The sequence below is a fragment of the Mobula hypostoma genome, chromosome X1 (genome assembly GCF_963921235.1).
Source record: "Mobula hypostoma chromosome X1, sMobHyp1.1, whole genome shotgun sequence".
In the NCBI taxonomy this organism is placed as follows: Eukaryota; Metazoa; Chordata; class Chondrichthyes; order Myliobatiformes; family Myliobatidae; genus Mobula; species Mobula hypostoma.
The window spans coordinates 10,759,914-10,773,051 of record NC_086128.1 but is presented as its reverse complement, the minus strand read 5'-3'; the positions used below and the strand labels follow the sequence as shown (position 1 = coordinate 10,773,051).

At 47.6% G+C, this 13,138-nt stretch overlaps 1 protein-coding gene across 1 annotated transcript; it reads right to left on the bottom strand.

Annotated features, from left to right (window-relative positions):
• Nucleotides 1-1,565: 1,565 nt before the first annotated feature.
• On the bottom strand, nt 1,566-12,801 carry LOC134340494 (myosin light chain 4-like). The gene is made up of 7 exons (XM_063037804.1): nt 12,628-12,801; nt 9,412-9,439; nt 8,319-8,468; nt 7,772-7,945; nt 4,086-4,163; nt 3,127-3,169; nt 1,566-1,854 (listed from the first exon to the last, which is right to left on the bottom strand). Exons 1-6 carry the CDS (start codon nt 12,745-12,747, stop codon nt 3,141-3,143), a joined length of 579 nt encoding a protein of 192 aa, XP_062893874.1. The 5' UTR covers nt 12,748-12,801; the 3' UTR covers nt 1,566-1,854; nt 3,127-3,140.
• Between the last annotated feature and the right edge of the window lie 337 nt (nt 12,802-13,138).

Here is a 13,138-nt window from a genome sequence, read left to right as displayed (position 1 = left end):
ACATTGACTACAGCTCGGCATTCAACCACTCTTCAACCACCAGCCTCTTGAACTAAAAGGAATAACTTCACTTGCCCCATCATTGAGATGTTCCCACAACCTATGGACTCACTTTCAAGGACTCTTAATTTCATGTTCTTGATATTTATTGCTTATTTATTTATTATTATTTATTTATTTTTGTATTTGCAGAGTTTGGAATTGCACATTGGTTGAATGCTCAAGTTGATTCTATTATGGTTATTATTCTGTTATGGACTTACTGAGTATGCCTGCAAGAAAATAAATCTCAGGTTGTACATGGTGACAGATATGTACTTTGATGATAAATTTGCTGTGAACTTTGAAGAAACGCTGGAGATGGACGCTGAACATAGGTGGAGAATGGACAGTGCGGGTGGCTGAGGTATGGGCAGAGATAAATGCTGGAACACAGACAGTGTGCAAGGTGGGGTGGTGGACACTGGCAAACTTGTGAGTACACAACACCTGTAGGGTAGTAAGAAGTCTGGGAAGGAGACATGAACTGGTGGGGGCACAGGGAATGGGGGGGGGGGAAGAGAAGAGGAAACATAGAAACATAGAAACATAGAAAATAGGTGCAGGAGTAGGCCATTCGGCCCTTCGAGCCTGCACCGCCATTTATTATGATCATGGCTGATCATCCAACTCAGAACCCTCCCCCTGCCTTCCCTCCATACCCTCTGATCCCCGTAGCCACAAGGGCCATATCTAACTCCCTCTTAAATATAGCCAATGAACTGGCCTCAACTGTTTCCTGTGGCAGAGAATTCCACAGATTCACCACTCTCTGTGTGAAGAAGTTTTTCCTAATCTCAGTCCTTTATCCTCAAACTGTGACTGAGGGGGGAAGAGGGGTAAATAGATATTATTTATGTTTTTGGGTGACTCTTGTTGATAACGGTGTGTTCGTTTGCCATTCACTCAACCACACTCCAATACCAGTACATCAGTGGCATTGCACCTGGAGCACTTGAACGATTAGAGGAAGAATGGGGCAAACTGTTTAGGAGCAGGAAGGTGATGGGAGAATTAATCAAGACACCTAAAATTAATCAGGACCAAGGAACAGAGGGATCAAGTATTGGCAGTGCAGATTTAAAGCTGGAAGGGCCAGAGAGGAGACAAAGACATTTGTTTTCATCCCAAGGTTAGACGAAGCCTGGACATCACAGAAACTTTCGCATTTAAACCATGCTTGGGTGTACCCTCAAGGAGCCAAGGCCTGCAGGTCTGTGGCCCCTGTGCTGGTAGGAGGCGTTAGGCTAGCAAGCAGCACTCCCAGCACAGACATAATGGGGCAAATGGACTCACTGTGTTGTGATTTTTCAATGGAATGCTATTTGACTAAAATATGTCATGAGCAACTCTCCATGGTTACAACAGAGCATAGCTCTAACCACACACCCTGAGGTACAGCTGTAGGTGAGGCCTATAACCTGAGGTGTCTAATCTGTGCCTGCCGACAGCCGTTGCCTTTGGTCATCTTTTGTAGACTCCCTTCCCTCCAAGTCCAAAAAGGATCAAACAGAGAACAAAAGAAGGAATGTTTTTTGTTGATTTTAATTTGTGGTATAAACTCATAAATTAAGATACAAGTTGATGGACAATTGGAGATGGTCTGAGATTGGAGGAGCTTGTCCTGAGACTCAACACAGTGCACACAGTGAGAGCAGAGAGGTTTCAGTTCTGCCCAATGACATGTGAAGGTGTTCAGTTGCTGGGTAACACCAGCGTGGCCACAGCAGCAGTTGTTGACGACATTGTTGAGACATTGACTGATTCGCATCTTCTACCCCTTCACCAGTAGTTGCACTGTGAACTCACTGCAAGCTAGAGAGAGAGAAAGGGAGTCAGCATGTTCAAATGTCCACTTGTACAGGACACTAAGACAGAACTCTTACAGGAAATGTACAAACCCAGAACCAGCCATTCACCCAACCAATCAGAGCTGGAACCAGCCATCCACCCAACCAATCAGAGCTGGAACCAGCCATCCACCCAACCAATCAGTGCTTCCTTCTCACTGCTAAAGAAGTTCCAATCAATTCGGTCTTTCTACAAATTCTTCACTCTGGTCACAAGAATCGGCAGGTCCCCCACAAACATTTGGGAGGTCAATGACAAATGTCCCATTGGTGGTTCAGATGGAACACCCTGACAGGTACTCCCCTGACCAGCAGGCAACTAGGAAGAAGTGTTTAGTAAACTTCAACAATACTTGCCTTTTATTTACTGCTGGAGTAAGTAACTGGACTGAATGACGTAATATGTTACAGTACTATGCAAGGGACACTGTCCCATGAAATGGCAAGGTTCAGGGAGGGGTAACTTTTGAACAACCAAAACACTCTATCTCCATTTTCGGTGATTTGAGGCAGCATCTCTAGTTGCAGGGACCACACGAGGAGCGTTTGATGGCTCTGGGCCTGTACTCACTGGAGTTTAGAAGAATGAGAGGGGAAGTTATTGAAACCTATTGAATATTGGAACGCCTAGACAGAGGTCCTGGGGTAGAGAGTGTACAGTATGAAGAGAACAGTTTGTGCAACAGTTTTGTAAGTTGGTTTACAGACATCCAAACCCCAGACACCTGCAATTTTCACAGTCCAGAGGAGCCCATGTTCCACATACATACTGACTGAGAGGCTGCAGCCCTCTATGAAGACCTGCTCTTCGACTTTCAGCTGCACCTCAGCCCTACTTTCCTGATCCCTGGACACCCGGTGCGAAGGGGAATGAACCTGGCCATCGCGTCAGTGCGCTCCCGGGCCTGGCCAAGGACTGGGCAGCAGCCTGTCAAGGATGCATCAAAAGTGACTACTTAAGAAGAGACAACAGCTTCATCAGTTGGGGTTATAAATGGGGCAGAACTGTCTCCTGATGTAGTGGGAAAGAACTCTAGGATTTGTCAGGTCTAGTTCAGCTCTGGTAATGTGGCAGAAGTAAACTTTCTGTAACGCTCCTATTTTCTAAAAAAAAAAATCAGGTCAAACATAGAATGAAACACCCTCGACACTGTCCCATCACACACGCTGGGGGTCAGACACTGAGTAAATCTCCCTCTACACCATCCCATCACACGCTCCCAATTGTTTAACTTACCCATTGGAAGTATTTCATCCTGATATGATGTGCTTTGCAAAAGCTGCAAATTAAAGCAATAATATTACCCACAGTTCAGTTTATTCAGTTATTTAGAGATACAACGCAGAATAGGCCTTTCTGGCCTTTCGAGCCACGCTGCCCAGCAACCCTACCCTAATCATAGGACAATTTACAATGACCAATTAACCTACTAATCAATAGGCCTTTGAAATGTGGGAGGAAACCGGAGCACTCGGAGGAAATCCACACATTCCATGGGGAGGGTGTACAGACTCCTGGCAGATGGCATCGGAATGGAAATCCAAACTCCGAACTCCAATGCCCCAATGCCCCAAGCTTTCATAATGTTGCGCTAACTGCCACGAACCAAGGTTTTGAAGCAATTCAGCTAGGAATATTTGAATCTGGGCCGAGAGACAGCTCAGGGCATTGTGCCAGTGATTGGGAATTCTGAACAGTCCATCATCTCCACAGCTCAACACTCCTGTCTGTTTATTGGACAATGTGATAGAAATGCAGAAGTATTGATAGGAAAGAGCTACCAGCCAGGGTATGAGACTGGCTGCTCCTGCCCTCCCCACTGCTCCTGACTGTCGGCCTGTGCGAGCATGACACCAACAGAAAGCCCCAAGCAATACGGCAGGTTTATTGGTTTACAATTAGCACCACAGATGAGTCAGTGGGCCCGTTACTCACAGTAACCTGTGTGGTTCAGAATGGCAGCTCCCAGAGTGAGGGAAAGTAGATGAGGTGAGAGGGGGGGAAATGAAGGGGAACGTGAGGGGGAAGGAGGAGCGTAATAGAGGGGTGTGAGGGAGGAGTGTGAAGGAGATAGGGAGGAGAGTGAGGGGGAAGTGTGAGGAGAAGGGTGAGGGGGGAAGTGTGAAGAGAAGGGTGAGGGGGAGTAGTAGTGAGAGGAGAGAGCGAGGAGTTAGTGAAGTGGGGGTTAGATTTACCCTCATAGTTGATGCACCCGTTGGAATCCTCCTGTCCGACCATCAACTGCTCCACCTCACTCTCTGACATCTTCTCTCCTGTGGACCAAGGCGCTCATTAGTTGCAGAGTTTGGGCACAGTTCCTCTCTGCTGGCCATCTCCAGCAACGACATGAACTTCACATTTAAAATTATTTACATATTCCACAACAGTCAAAGGCAGAGTGAGAATACTGTGCTTGACATCAAGAAGCACTGAACTGAGGAACAAAGCTTGAAACATGCTCTCAGTGGGAACATTCTCCGACAATTCGGTTCATAGCAGGACGGGGAAGAACAGAAGACATTGAGGCAGGAGTAGGCCATTCGGTCCTTCGCACCTGCCCCATAGTGCTGATCCCACCAGAGTGCCATTTCCCTGCAGTATCCCCACCTTCCTCAATTGTCTTTTAGTCCAGAAATTCATCCACATTTCTTCTGAATCAACTCAATGACTGAACCTTCACAGTGCTCTAGGGTAGAGAACTCCAAACATCACTACCCTCAGTCCTGACTGACTTCTGCTTTGTATTTAAACTGTGGCCACTGGTTCTAGACCCTCAGTCAGAGGAGACATCTTGCCTACACCCAGAGGACAATCCCGGGGGAAGCACCCTCCCTGGACCAGGCCGGTTGAGCCTTGTTAGAACTTTGTGAATTGCAGCGCGTTCTCCTGTCATTTTCCTGAGCTCTGGAGAACAGGGGCCTGGTCTGCTCAGATGGCAACTCTCCATCCTGGAAGCTGGAGCTGGTCTGATGAAGCCCTGCTGCACTACATCTCTGGCATGAAGTTCCTTCTGAGGTAAAGCAACCCAAACTGCCCATGTTACTCCTGCTACCATCTAGCCTAGACCCTCTATATTTGTAGTGAGACATCATTATTCCACCACTCACAGTAAAGGCCTTTTTGAGTGTCTGCCAACCCTGCATGTTGGCCTTCAGTCAAGCACTTCCAGGTCCTATTGAATATCAATATTTCTTAAGCTGTAGCAATTTAACACACATTCTTTATCCCCTTATCTGTGCACCAAAGTGCAATAGCTCATATTCTATATTCCATCTGCTATGTTCTACCCCACTCATTGCTTGTCCATTTCCCTTGATGTCTCTTCACATCTCCTGTCCTACTCACAATCCCACCTATTTAGCATCAGAAAAGCTGATATGGATCACGGATAGCTGGGTCCCACTAGTCATGGCCACCAACCTCAAAGAGACCATGTAACCCCACTGCTTTCAACATGCAGCTCCCAGTTTAAGGCTGCAACCTTGTTGAGCAAACTGTGCGGGATCTTATCTAAAGCCTTCCAAAAAAATGCAAACTTACCTCACCACTGGTTATCTTCATCCATTTGTCCAAGTTTACCCTCAAGGATTAGTCAAACAGGACTTTGATTTCATTAACCTATGCTGACTCTGCTCAATCCGACCCTTTGCAATGAGTTCTGTTTGTTACACCCTGCATTAGGGATTTCAGCATGTCCTCCTCAGTTTAGCTGGCTCACTGCTTCCCCATTTCTCACTCTCTTCATTAATAAACAGAGGAGTCACAATCCACAGGCACATCCAGAATATGTGGCAGATGCCTGCAGTTACAAGAAGCCAACCTTTCCACTCCAGGAGCCGCTCAGAGCAGTGTCCTGATCCCAGCCACCTTCAGGTATTTCATTAATGACCTTCTTTCTGCCTTAAGGTCAGAAGTGGGCATATTACTGACTATTGCACAGTGTTCAATTCTATTTGCAACTTCTCAGCTAATGAGCAATCTGTGCCCACAGACAGCGAGATTTTCAGGACTCCCAGGTGTGAACTCGCAAGTGACAAGAAACAACCGTGACACACCAGTGTCAAGCACTGGCCATCTCCAATACCTCCTCTTCATATTTAACGGCACTATTATCGCAGCTACCGCCTTGAAGAGCCGGGGGTGGGGGAGGGGGGGTCAACATTACCCAGGAATATAAACAGTGTGGCTAGAAGAGCAGGTCAGAAGCTGGATGTCCCATGTCCAATTTAGAAGGATGCCCAAGGCAATAGGAGGATATAGATGAGATGAGATCATTTGGCAGATGGAATTTAATCTCGGCAAGTACAAGGTGATGCATTTAGGTGTAGAACGCATACAGCAAATGGTAGGGGACTAAGGAGTTAATGAACAGCGAAGGACCTTGGTTCAGGTCTATAGTTCCCTGAAAGTGGCAACTCATTTTAGATAGGGTGGTGAGGAATGGGGTGCTTTCTTCATTGGTCAGGGTGTACAATGTAAGAGTTGTGACATTCTATTGCAATTTTACAAAAGGTTTGGTTAGACTACACTGAGTATTGCATCTAGTTCTAGTCAGCATACCATTGGGAAAATGTGGTTGCATTGGAGAGTGCAGAAGAGATCCATCAGGATATTGCCTTGGATGGAGGACTTCAGTTATGGGGAGAGATTAGATAGGTTTGGATTGTTTCCCCCCAGATCAGAGAAGACAGAGGAGGGACCTGATGGAGATCTATAAAATTATAACAGGCACAAATAGGGTAGATTGTCAGAATCTTTTATCCTCATGGTAAGGGTAGATTTAAAGTGAGAGGAAGGGGTTTTAAAAGGGAACTAAGATTTATTTTTACAGTCTGTGATTGATATCTGGAATGCACTGGCAGAGGTGGTGGTGGTGGAATCAGACACAATCACTACATTTCAGACATTTTGACAGACACTTGAATAGGCAAGGCATACAAGGATACAGACCTAATGCAAGCAATATGGTTGGTGTGGATGGGGAGAAAAGGTTAGCATGGATGTGATGGACCAAAGAGCCTGCTGATGTGTTATACAACATCATGACTCTATCTACAAGGCAAAAGTAGAACAGCAGATATTCCACTTGTCTGGATGACTGCAGCTCCAACAATTAAAGTATCAATTTTCCAAATATTAACTTGGATTACCTGAGTATTAAAGGCTTGGAGTAGCTGGAATTTTTGATGTGTCCAGGAGAGCTGTTTGATGCAGTGTGTAGGTATACAGCAAGCTACATTTCTCCCTCTGAAACCCACACCACCATGACTTCAAAATCTATCAATGTTCTGTCAGTATTGCTGGACCTAAATGCTGAAAGTCCCTCTCCAACAGCACTGTGAGAAGATCTTCACCTGAAGGACTGTAGTTCAATTGATCAATCCCAGCACCTCCCTTGGGGTCAGTGAATTGGCACCATGTGAAATGTATCCATTTATAAAGAATAATAAAAAATGAATCAACTCACTGGCTGGAAACTAACCAAGACTTTGAGACTTGCAGCGAGAAGGTATCAGATTCACTGGGATCAGGATCAGTAACCTCTGTTGCTAATAACATTCTAAATCTCAATTGTAATTTATTAGCCCATGCCCAAAAGTCTTTCAAATCTTGATGTACACCAGCATAGACTGCTTCACATCTTGAGGAGCTGCAATATGCAATCATCAGCAAACATCTCCACTTCTGGCTTAACAACAGAAAAAAGGTCATTCCAGACAGCGGCTGTGTGCAGTTTGCTGAAAGTGGCTGACATTGGTGAAAGGAGTGAGCAAGATGGAAAAGGCTAATGAGTGTTATTCACTCAACAGCTACCTGTAGGGACCAGAGTCTACCTGTAGACCAGCTCCAGGTCTACCTTTACCTCCGAGTGAACACTTACCCAGCGTCGCCAACACATGACGAAGCTCGGCCCCCATCACCGTGCCATTTCCTTCCTTATCAAAGACTTTCAAGCCTTCTATAAAATCTTCCAAAGTGCCCTGGTCCTTGCTTCTCGAGATGTGTTGCAGCATTGGGAGAAAGGTCTCGAAGTCCAACATCATCTGGTTCATCTCTGTCAGGAGGAAGATAGAGTGTCAGGCAGACTGCTGGAGCAGGGGGTCTGGGCTGTTAGGGAAAGGACGGAACAGTGAAGGGGCCAGTGGTAAGATTCTTGTGTTGATTGGTGAGGTTGACCTGTACCTGTGTTCACACATTCATGTACATATCCAGTCATATTCTCCAGTAGTTGTGCACACGGCTGCTTCTCCACATCTGCGATCATAGGTGTGTGTTCGGACGTGTGTGTGCATATTATCTCCATAGTAACAACTTTCACCACATCCCGTCACTGGTGCTGGAGGTGGTGGCCATCACTGCACACCTAGTGTCACTGCTAGTTTACAAAAGGCGGACTGAGGGGTTGGGGGAGATGTGGCAGCACTGACCTTCTGGTTTGGGTTTGCCCAGGACTTTCATGACCTCAGCATTGGTGGGGTTCTGCCCAAGAGCTCGCATGACATCACCGCACTGAGCGTAGGTGATCTTCATCTCACAGGACGGAGTCCTGTCGAAAAGGGCGAAAGCTTCCTTGAATTCTGAAAGTGGAGACAAGGAATAGATTGTAACTGTGGAGGTGAGAAATGTCAAACCACATGTAACAAAGCTGGGTACAGGGACAAGTACAAGAACAGGATAAGGCTGGGTTTAGGTTCTGTTCCATGGACAGGGGACAGTGAGCTAGATCAAATGGTACACTAACATGCAGGTAAAGCAGTCACATGATAAACATGATAAATTCTACTGGAAATCCAGGGTAACACTAACACACACACACACACACACACGCACAAAATGCTGGAGGAACTCAGCAGGTCAGGCAGTGTCCATGGAAATGAATAATCAGTTGACATTTCAGGCCAAGATCTTCCATCAGGACTGGAAAGGAAGGGAAAGACACCAGAATAAAAAGGTGGGGAGAGGGGAAGGAAGATAGCTGGAAGGTGAGAGGTGAAGCCAGGTGGGTAGGAAAGGTAAAGGGCTGGAGATGAAGGAATCTGATAGGGGCAGGGAAACAGTTATCTCCAACACTGAATCTGAACTAACAAGAAACAGGTAGACCCAGCTCTGCCAGCACATCAAACCCACAGCAAATAAGGGAAATTGGGCAATGTCTACATGGGAGCATGGGCAGTCCATGTGGGCAATATCAGGGGTTGGGGCAAGTCCCCAGAGGTTAGTTCAATCTCAGAGCCTGGGGTTTGAATCAGTGATCAGGGTTGGAATGTCATGGCACAGAGTGGGAGCTGGGTGTCAGGGGCAGCACCAAGAATGGGGTCAAGGTCAACATCCAGTGTTAAGGTGGGAGTCACTGATCAAGATGGGGATTGGAGTCAGGATTTGGGGTGGGAAGAGTCAAGGTTAGGGCTGCATTCAGGGTCAGGGGAAGTTCTCTATGCCTTTCCCCATGCAGTTGTTTAATCAGCCATCATGAAAAGCTTGAGGAGGGAATAATATTGCACACAAAAGACAACAACTCACCTTCAATCTGGTCATTGCTGAATTCAATCTGAAACAGATCAAAGAAAGGTCAATGTTACCGAAGAGCAGGAAGTGAAGGGGTGGTGTGTTCCTGCTGAAGAATATGAGACAGTCTCAAACCAGGGATGGGACTCTGCAGCAGATCAACAAGTACCTCTCCATCATCAGAATTTGCCACTCATGTCACCTTTAAACTTTACCCTTCTAACCTTAAAAGCATGTTATCTGGTGTTTGACATTTCTACCCTGGGGAATAGATTATGACTGTCTACCCTATTTATGTCTCTCATAATTAAAAAAAAAACAACCTTTTTCAGGTCACCCCTTAGCCTCCGGCACTCTAAGGAGAGCAACCCAAGTTTGTCCAACCTTTCCTTATAGCACATACCCCCACTCATACTAGGCACCCTCCCAATGAAGGCAAGTGTGTCGTGCACCTTCTTGACCACCTTATCCATTTGTGCAGCCACGTGCAGTGAACTATGGACTCTGACTCTAGATCCCTCTGTACTTCAATGCTATTAAAGGGCCTACCATTAACTGCACATTTTCTCCTTTCGTTTGATCTCCCAAAGTGCAACACCTCATACTTGCCTGGATTAAACTTCATCTGCCACTTCTCTGGCTACATCTGTAAACTGATCTATATCAATTATGGACATGCTATATTGGATACTTCTTGACCTAGCTCACCAACAACATTTCATAGCCCCTTTTGGCCTTCCTAATTGCCTGCTTGAGCACTTATATTCCACAAGGGACCAGTCTACTTTTAGCTTCTTTGACTCTACGTATGCTTCCTTTTCCTTCCTGACTAAATTTAGGACCTCTTAGCTCATCCAAGTGTCCCTTACCTTACCATCCTCCTCCTTACTGGAATATCCCAATCCTGAACTCTCATCAGACCGTCTTTAAAAAAAAAGCTCTCACATATCAGATGTGGACTTGTCTAACAGTGGCTACTTCCAATCAATGCCCCTTAGCTCCTGAATTATCTTGTTGCATCCCCCAATTTAGCACCTCTTGCAAGTTCCAATTTTATCCTTATTCCTAACTATCTAATACATAATGACTTATGGCCAGTATTCCCATAAATTCTAAAACATGATAGGAAGGTTTAGAGGGATATGGGCCAAATGCAGGCAAATTGGACTAGCTTAAATGGGCACCTTAGTTAACATGAATCAGTTGGGTTGCAGGGCCTAGTTCATGCTGTATAACTCTGTGACTCTGGAATCATGATACAGGAAAATGTAAGGAAGTTTTGCTTTGTATCTAACCTGTACTGCTCAATTGTGCACTATTAGGTTTGCATAAATCAGAAGGCTGAACAATAATGAAATCAAATAATACTGAGCTCGCCCTGTACGAAAGCAGGAAGGTGCTCTGGTCTCCCTTTTCAGCCCCTCTCCCAGTGCCACTTTGCAACTCTTACGGGTTCACAATCTGCGTGTTGCTTTGAAATAAAATCCCTTCCGATAGACAAAGCAGGCAGAGCTCATTAGACATCTGAATCTGACTTGGATGGAAATAACTTTTCTTTCAGCACTGCTCGCGAACTGACAGCTCCCAGCAATGTCGGAGTCACGTGGGTACAAGCAGCTCACTGCAGTGCTTTTGGCAGGAGGGTCACAGTACGCTCAATGTCCTGCGGGCGGAGGGAGGGAATGCTGAGGTGGTGGGTGGGTAGGTGCTGGCTCAGGAGGTTGTTCAGTCCTGGTTCCCGAGTCCTATTTTATTCCAACACGCTTGTGCTTGAAGGTAGTGGAGCGGCTTTGGGGAAATACAAGGGAAGTCATTCCCTCTAAGGCCTGCTTTGGTTGCCATGGTAATTATCTGCCTGCTCTAGTTTCTGGCCAATGGTGAACGTTAACCGTTACACCTCTTGATGGCGGAGGTTCAGCAAAGGTAATGATGTTAAAGGTCAGAGAAGGAAGCTGAGACTTGCTTGGTGGAGATGGTGTGTCCGTCCACATTCTATCTTGTGCCGATAGTGGAGTGGCTGTAGAGTGTGCGCTTTGTAGAGACAGAATAGATGTCTCTATGAGCAACTGGAGGGGGTGGGTGCATCCTGTTCTGGGAAGACGTGAAGACTTTGGAGTGGGTGCAGAATGGGTTATGGGCAGAAGGCAGAGAGAATAGGATTGGAGGAAAAAATATATCGACCACCATCGAATAGTGGAGCAGCCTCAATGGACCGAATAGCCTGATTCTGTTCCCACGTCTCGCGGATTTGCCAAAATTACCCTGGGGAGCACGGACATTACTTCTGTGGACAGAGGGCAGAAGTTGGGGCTCTTCTCATTGGAACCGGGAGGCTGTAAGGAGATCCTGATAGAGATGTTCAAAACCATGAGGGTAGAAGTGGAATAGACAGAGAGAAATTGCTCCGGGTGGTGAAGGGCAAGAAACAGGGGGAGATGGAATGAAGGTGAGTGGCAAAAGAAGAAAGAGTAACCCGAGGAGTGGTTGAGTCGGGAGTCACTACCGGCGGTGGGGACGATTCCCCTGTGGGTTCAAAGAGAGCTAGAAAAGTATCTTAAAGGTGAAGGTTCACAGGGCTGTGGGAAATAGGGCAGTGAGACCAGACGATCAGCGCCATGATACCGACTCCACGGGCCTCCACCGGGATTACTCTGATTGTGGGTTGGTCACCTCCCGTTTCCCCTCAGCCCCAGACCGTTCCTGCCTAACGGCTGCAGCGCTGCTCCCGGTTCCACCACAAGTACCGGCAGCGCGGTCAGTGGAGCAGGGGGAAGGGTAAGGGAGTGGGTGTGAGGATACAGGGAGAGGTGAAGGTTATGGAGAGTGGGAAAGGGTACGGGCAAGAGTCTCCGTCAGCCTTGGGCTCTGCCGGTGACTTTAGCCCGGGGAGCGGACCGTAGATGGTGGAGTGATGGCGGTTCGGTCCTGGCGAGATTGAACACCAGCTTTCATTGTTTGGACACTAGGGCCGGGAAACGCCCGCACTGGCTGTAGCGAGTCCTTCAGCTGCCGCTTCCCGCACCGCTCACTGGGTGACAGCTGGAGAATGGAGCTGGGACCGGGTGGGATGCGACGATGGGCTGGGGGCACCGGGAACTGTCCCGCTCGGTTCGGCTATTTTACAGCAACTTGGACAACAATTGAGACAACAGCGGAGCAGACACTGCAGCCAGTACGGGTGCGGTGACGGCGACGGCAACGGCGACTGCACGGACCCCGAGCCCCACTCACCCGGACGCTCTTGGGATCGAAGGCTGGCTCCTTAGGTGGTTCGGCTTCTGCGGGAGGCGGCGCGGGTGCGGCAGCGGCAGATTTTGCGGCATCCTTCTTGACTTCTTTTTTGGGGGCCATTGCGGAGCGGGAGCAGATTCTGCAGGAGCTGCGGTAACGGATCCGCCCGACCCGCCTTATATCCGGGCGCGGGGCAGCGGCTGCCTATAGATGGAAGCGCTGCCCTCCCCCGGGACAAGGGCGGTGCTGACGGGTGGGTGCGGGGTGTGATGTGTGAAATCGAGTGCGGCGGGTGCTTGTGTGTTTGGCACGTGCACCGCCCGTTGTGCTTTGACCCACGCTCGGTCTTGGAGAATCTGGTGACAGAGCTGGGCAGAATGGAGCTCGGTGCACAGCCCGGACCCCGAGCTGCACATGGTCGGTGTGGCCGCAGGACCGAACTCGAAATTTAACCCCCGGTCCATGCACCTGTTCTCCGTCCCATAGAGTCTTCTGATCCCTCTGATCTATG

Bases quoted from the DNA above. Each gene is read 5' to 3' on its own strand.
- LOC134340494 (XM_063037804.1), bottom strand. From the start codon at position 12,747: ATGGCCCCCAAAAAAGAAGTCAAGAAGGATGCCGCAAAATCTGCCGCT. The intron at 9,440-12,627 runs GTGAGTGGGGCT...GATCTGTTTCAG, and splicing joins TCGATCCCAAGAGCGTCCGG to ATTGAATTCAGCAATGACCA. The intron at 3,170-4,085 runs GTAAATCTAACC...TTTAATTTGCAG, and splicing joins CGGGTGCATCAACTATGAGG to CTTTTGCAAAGCACATCATA.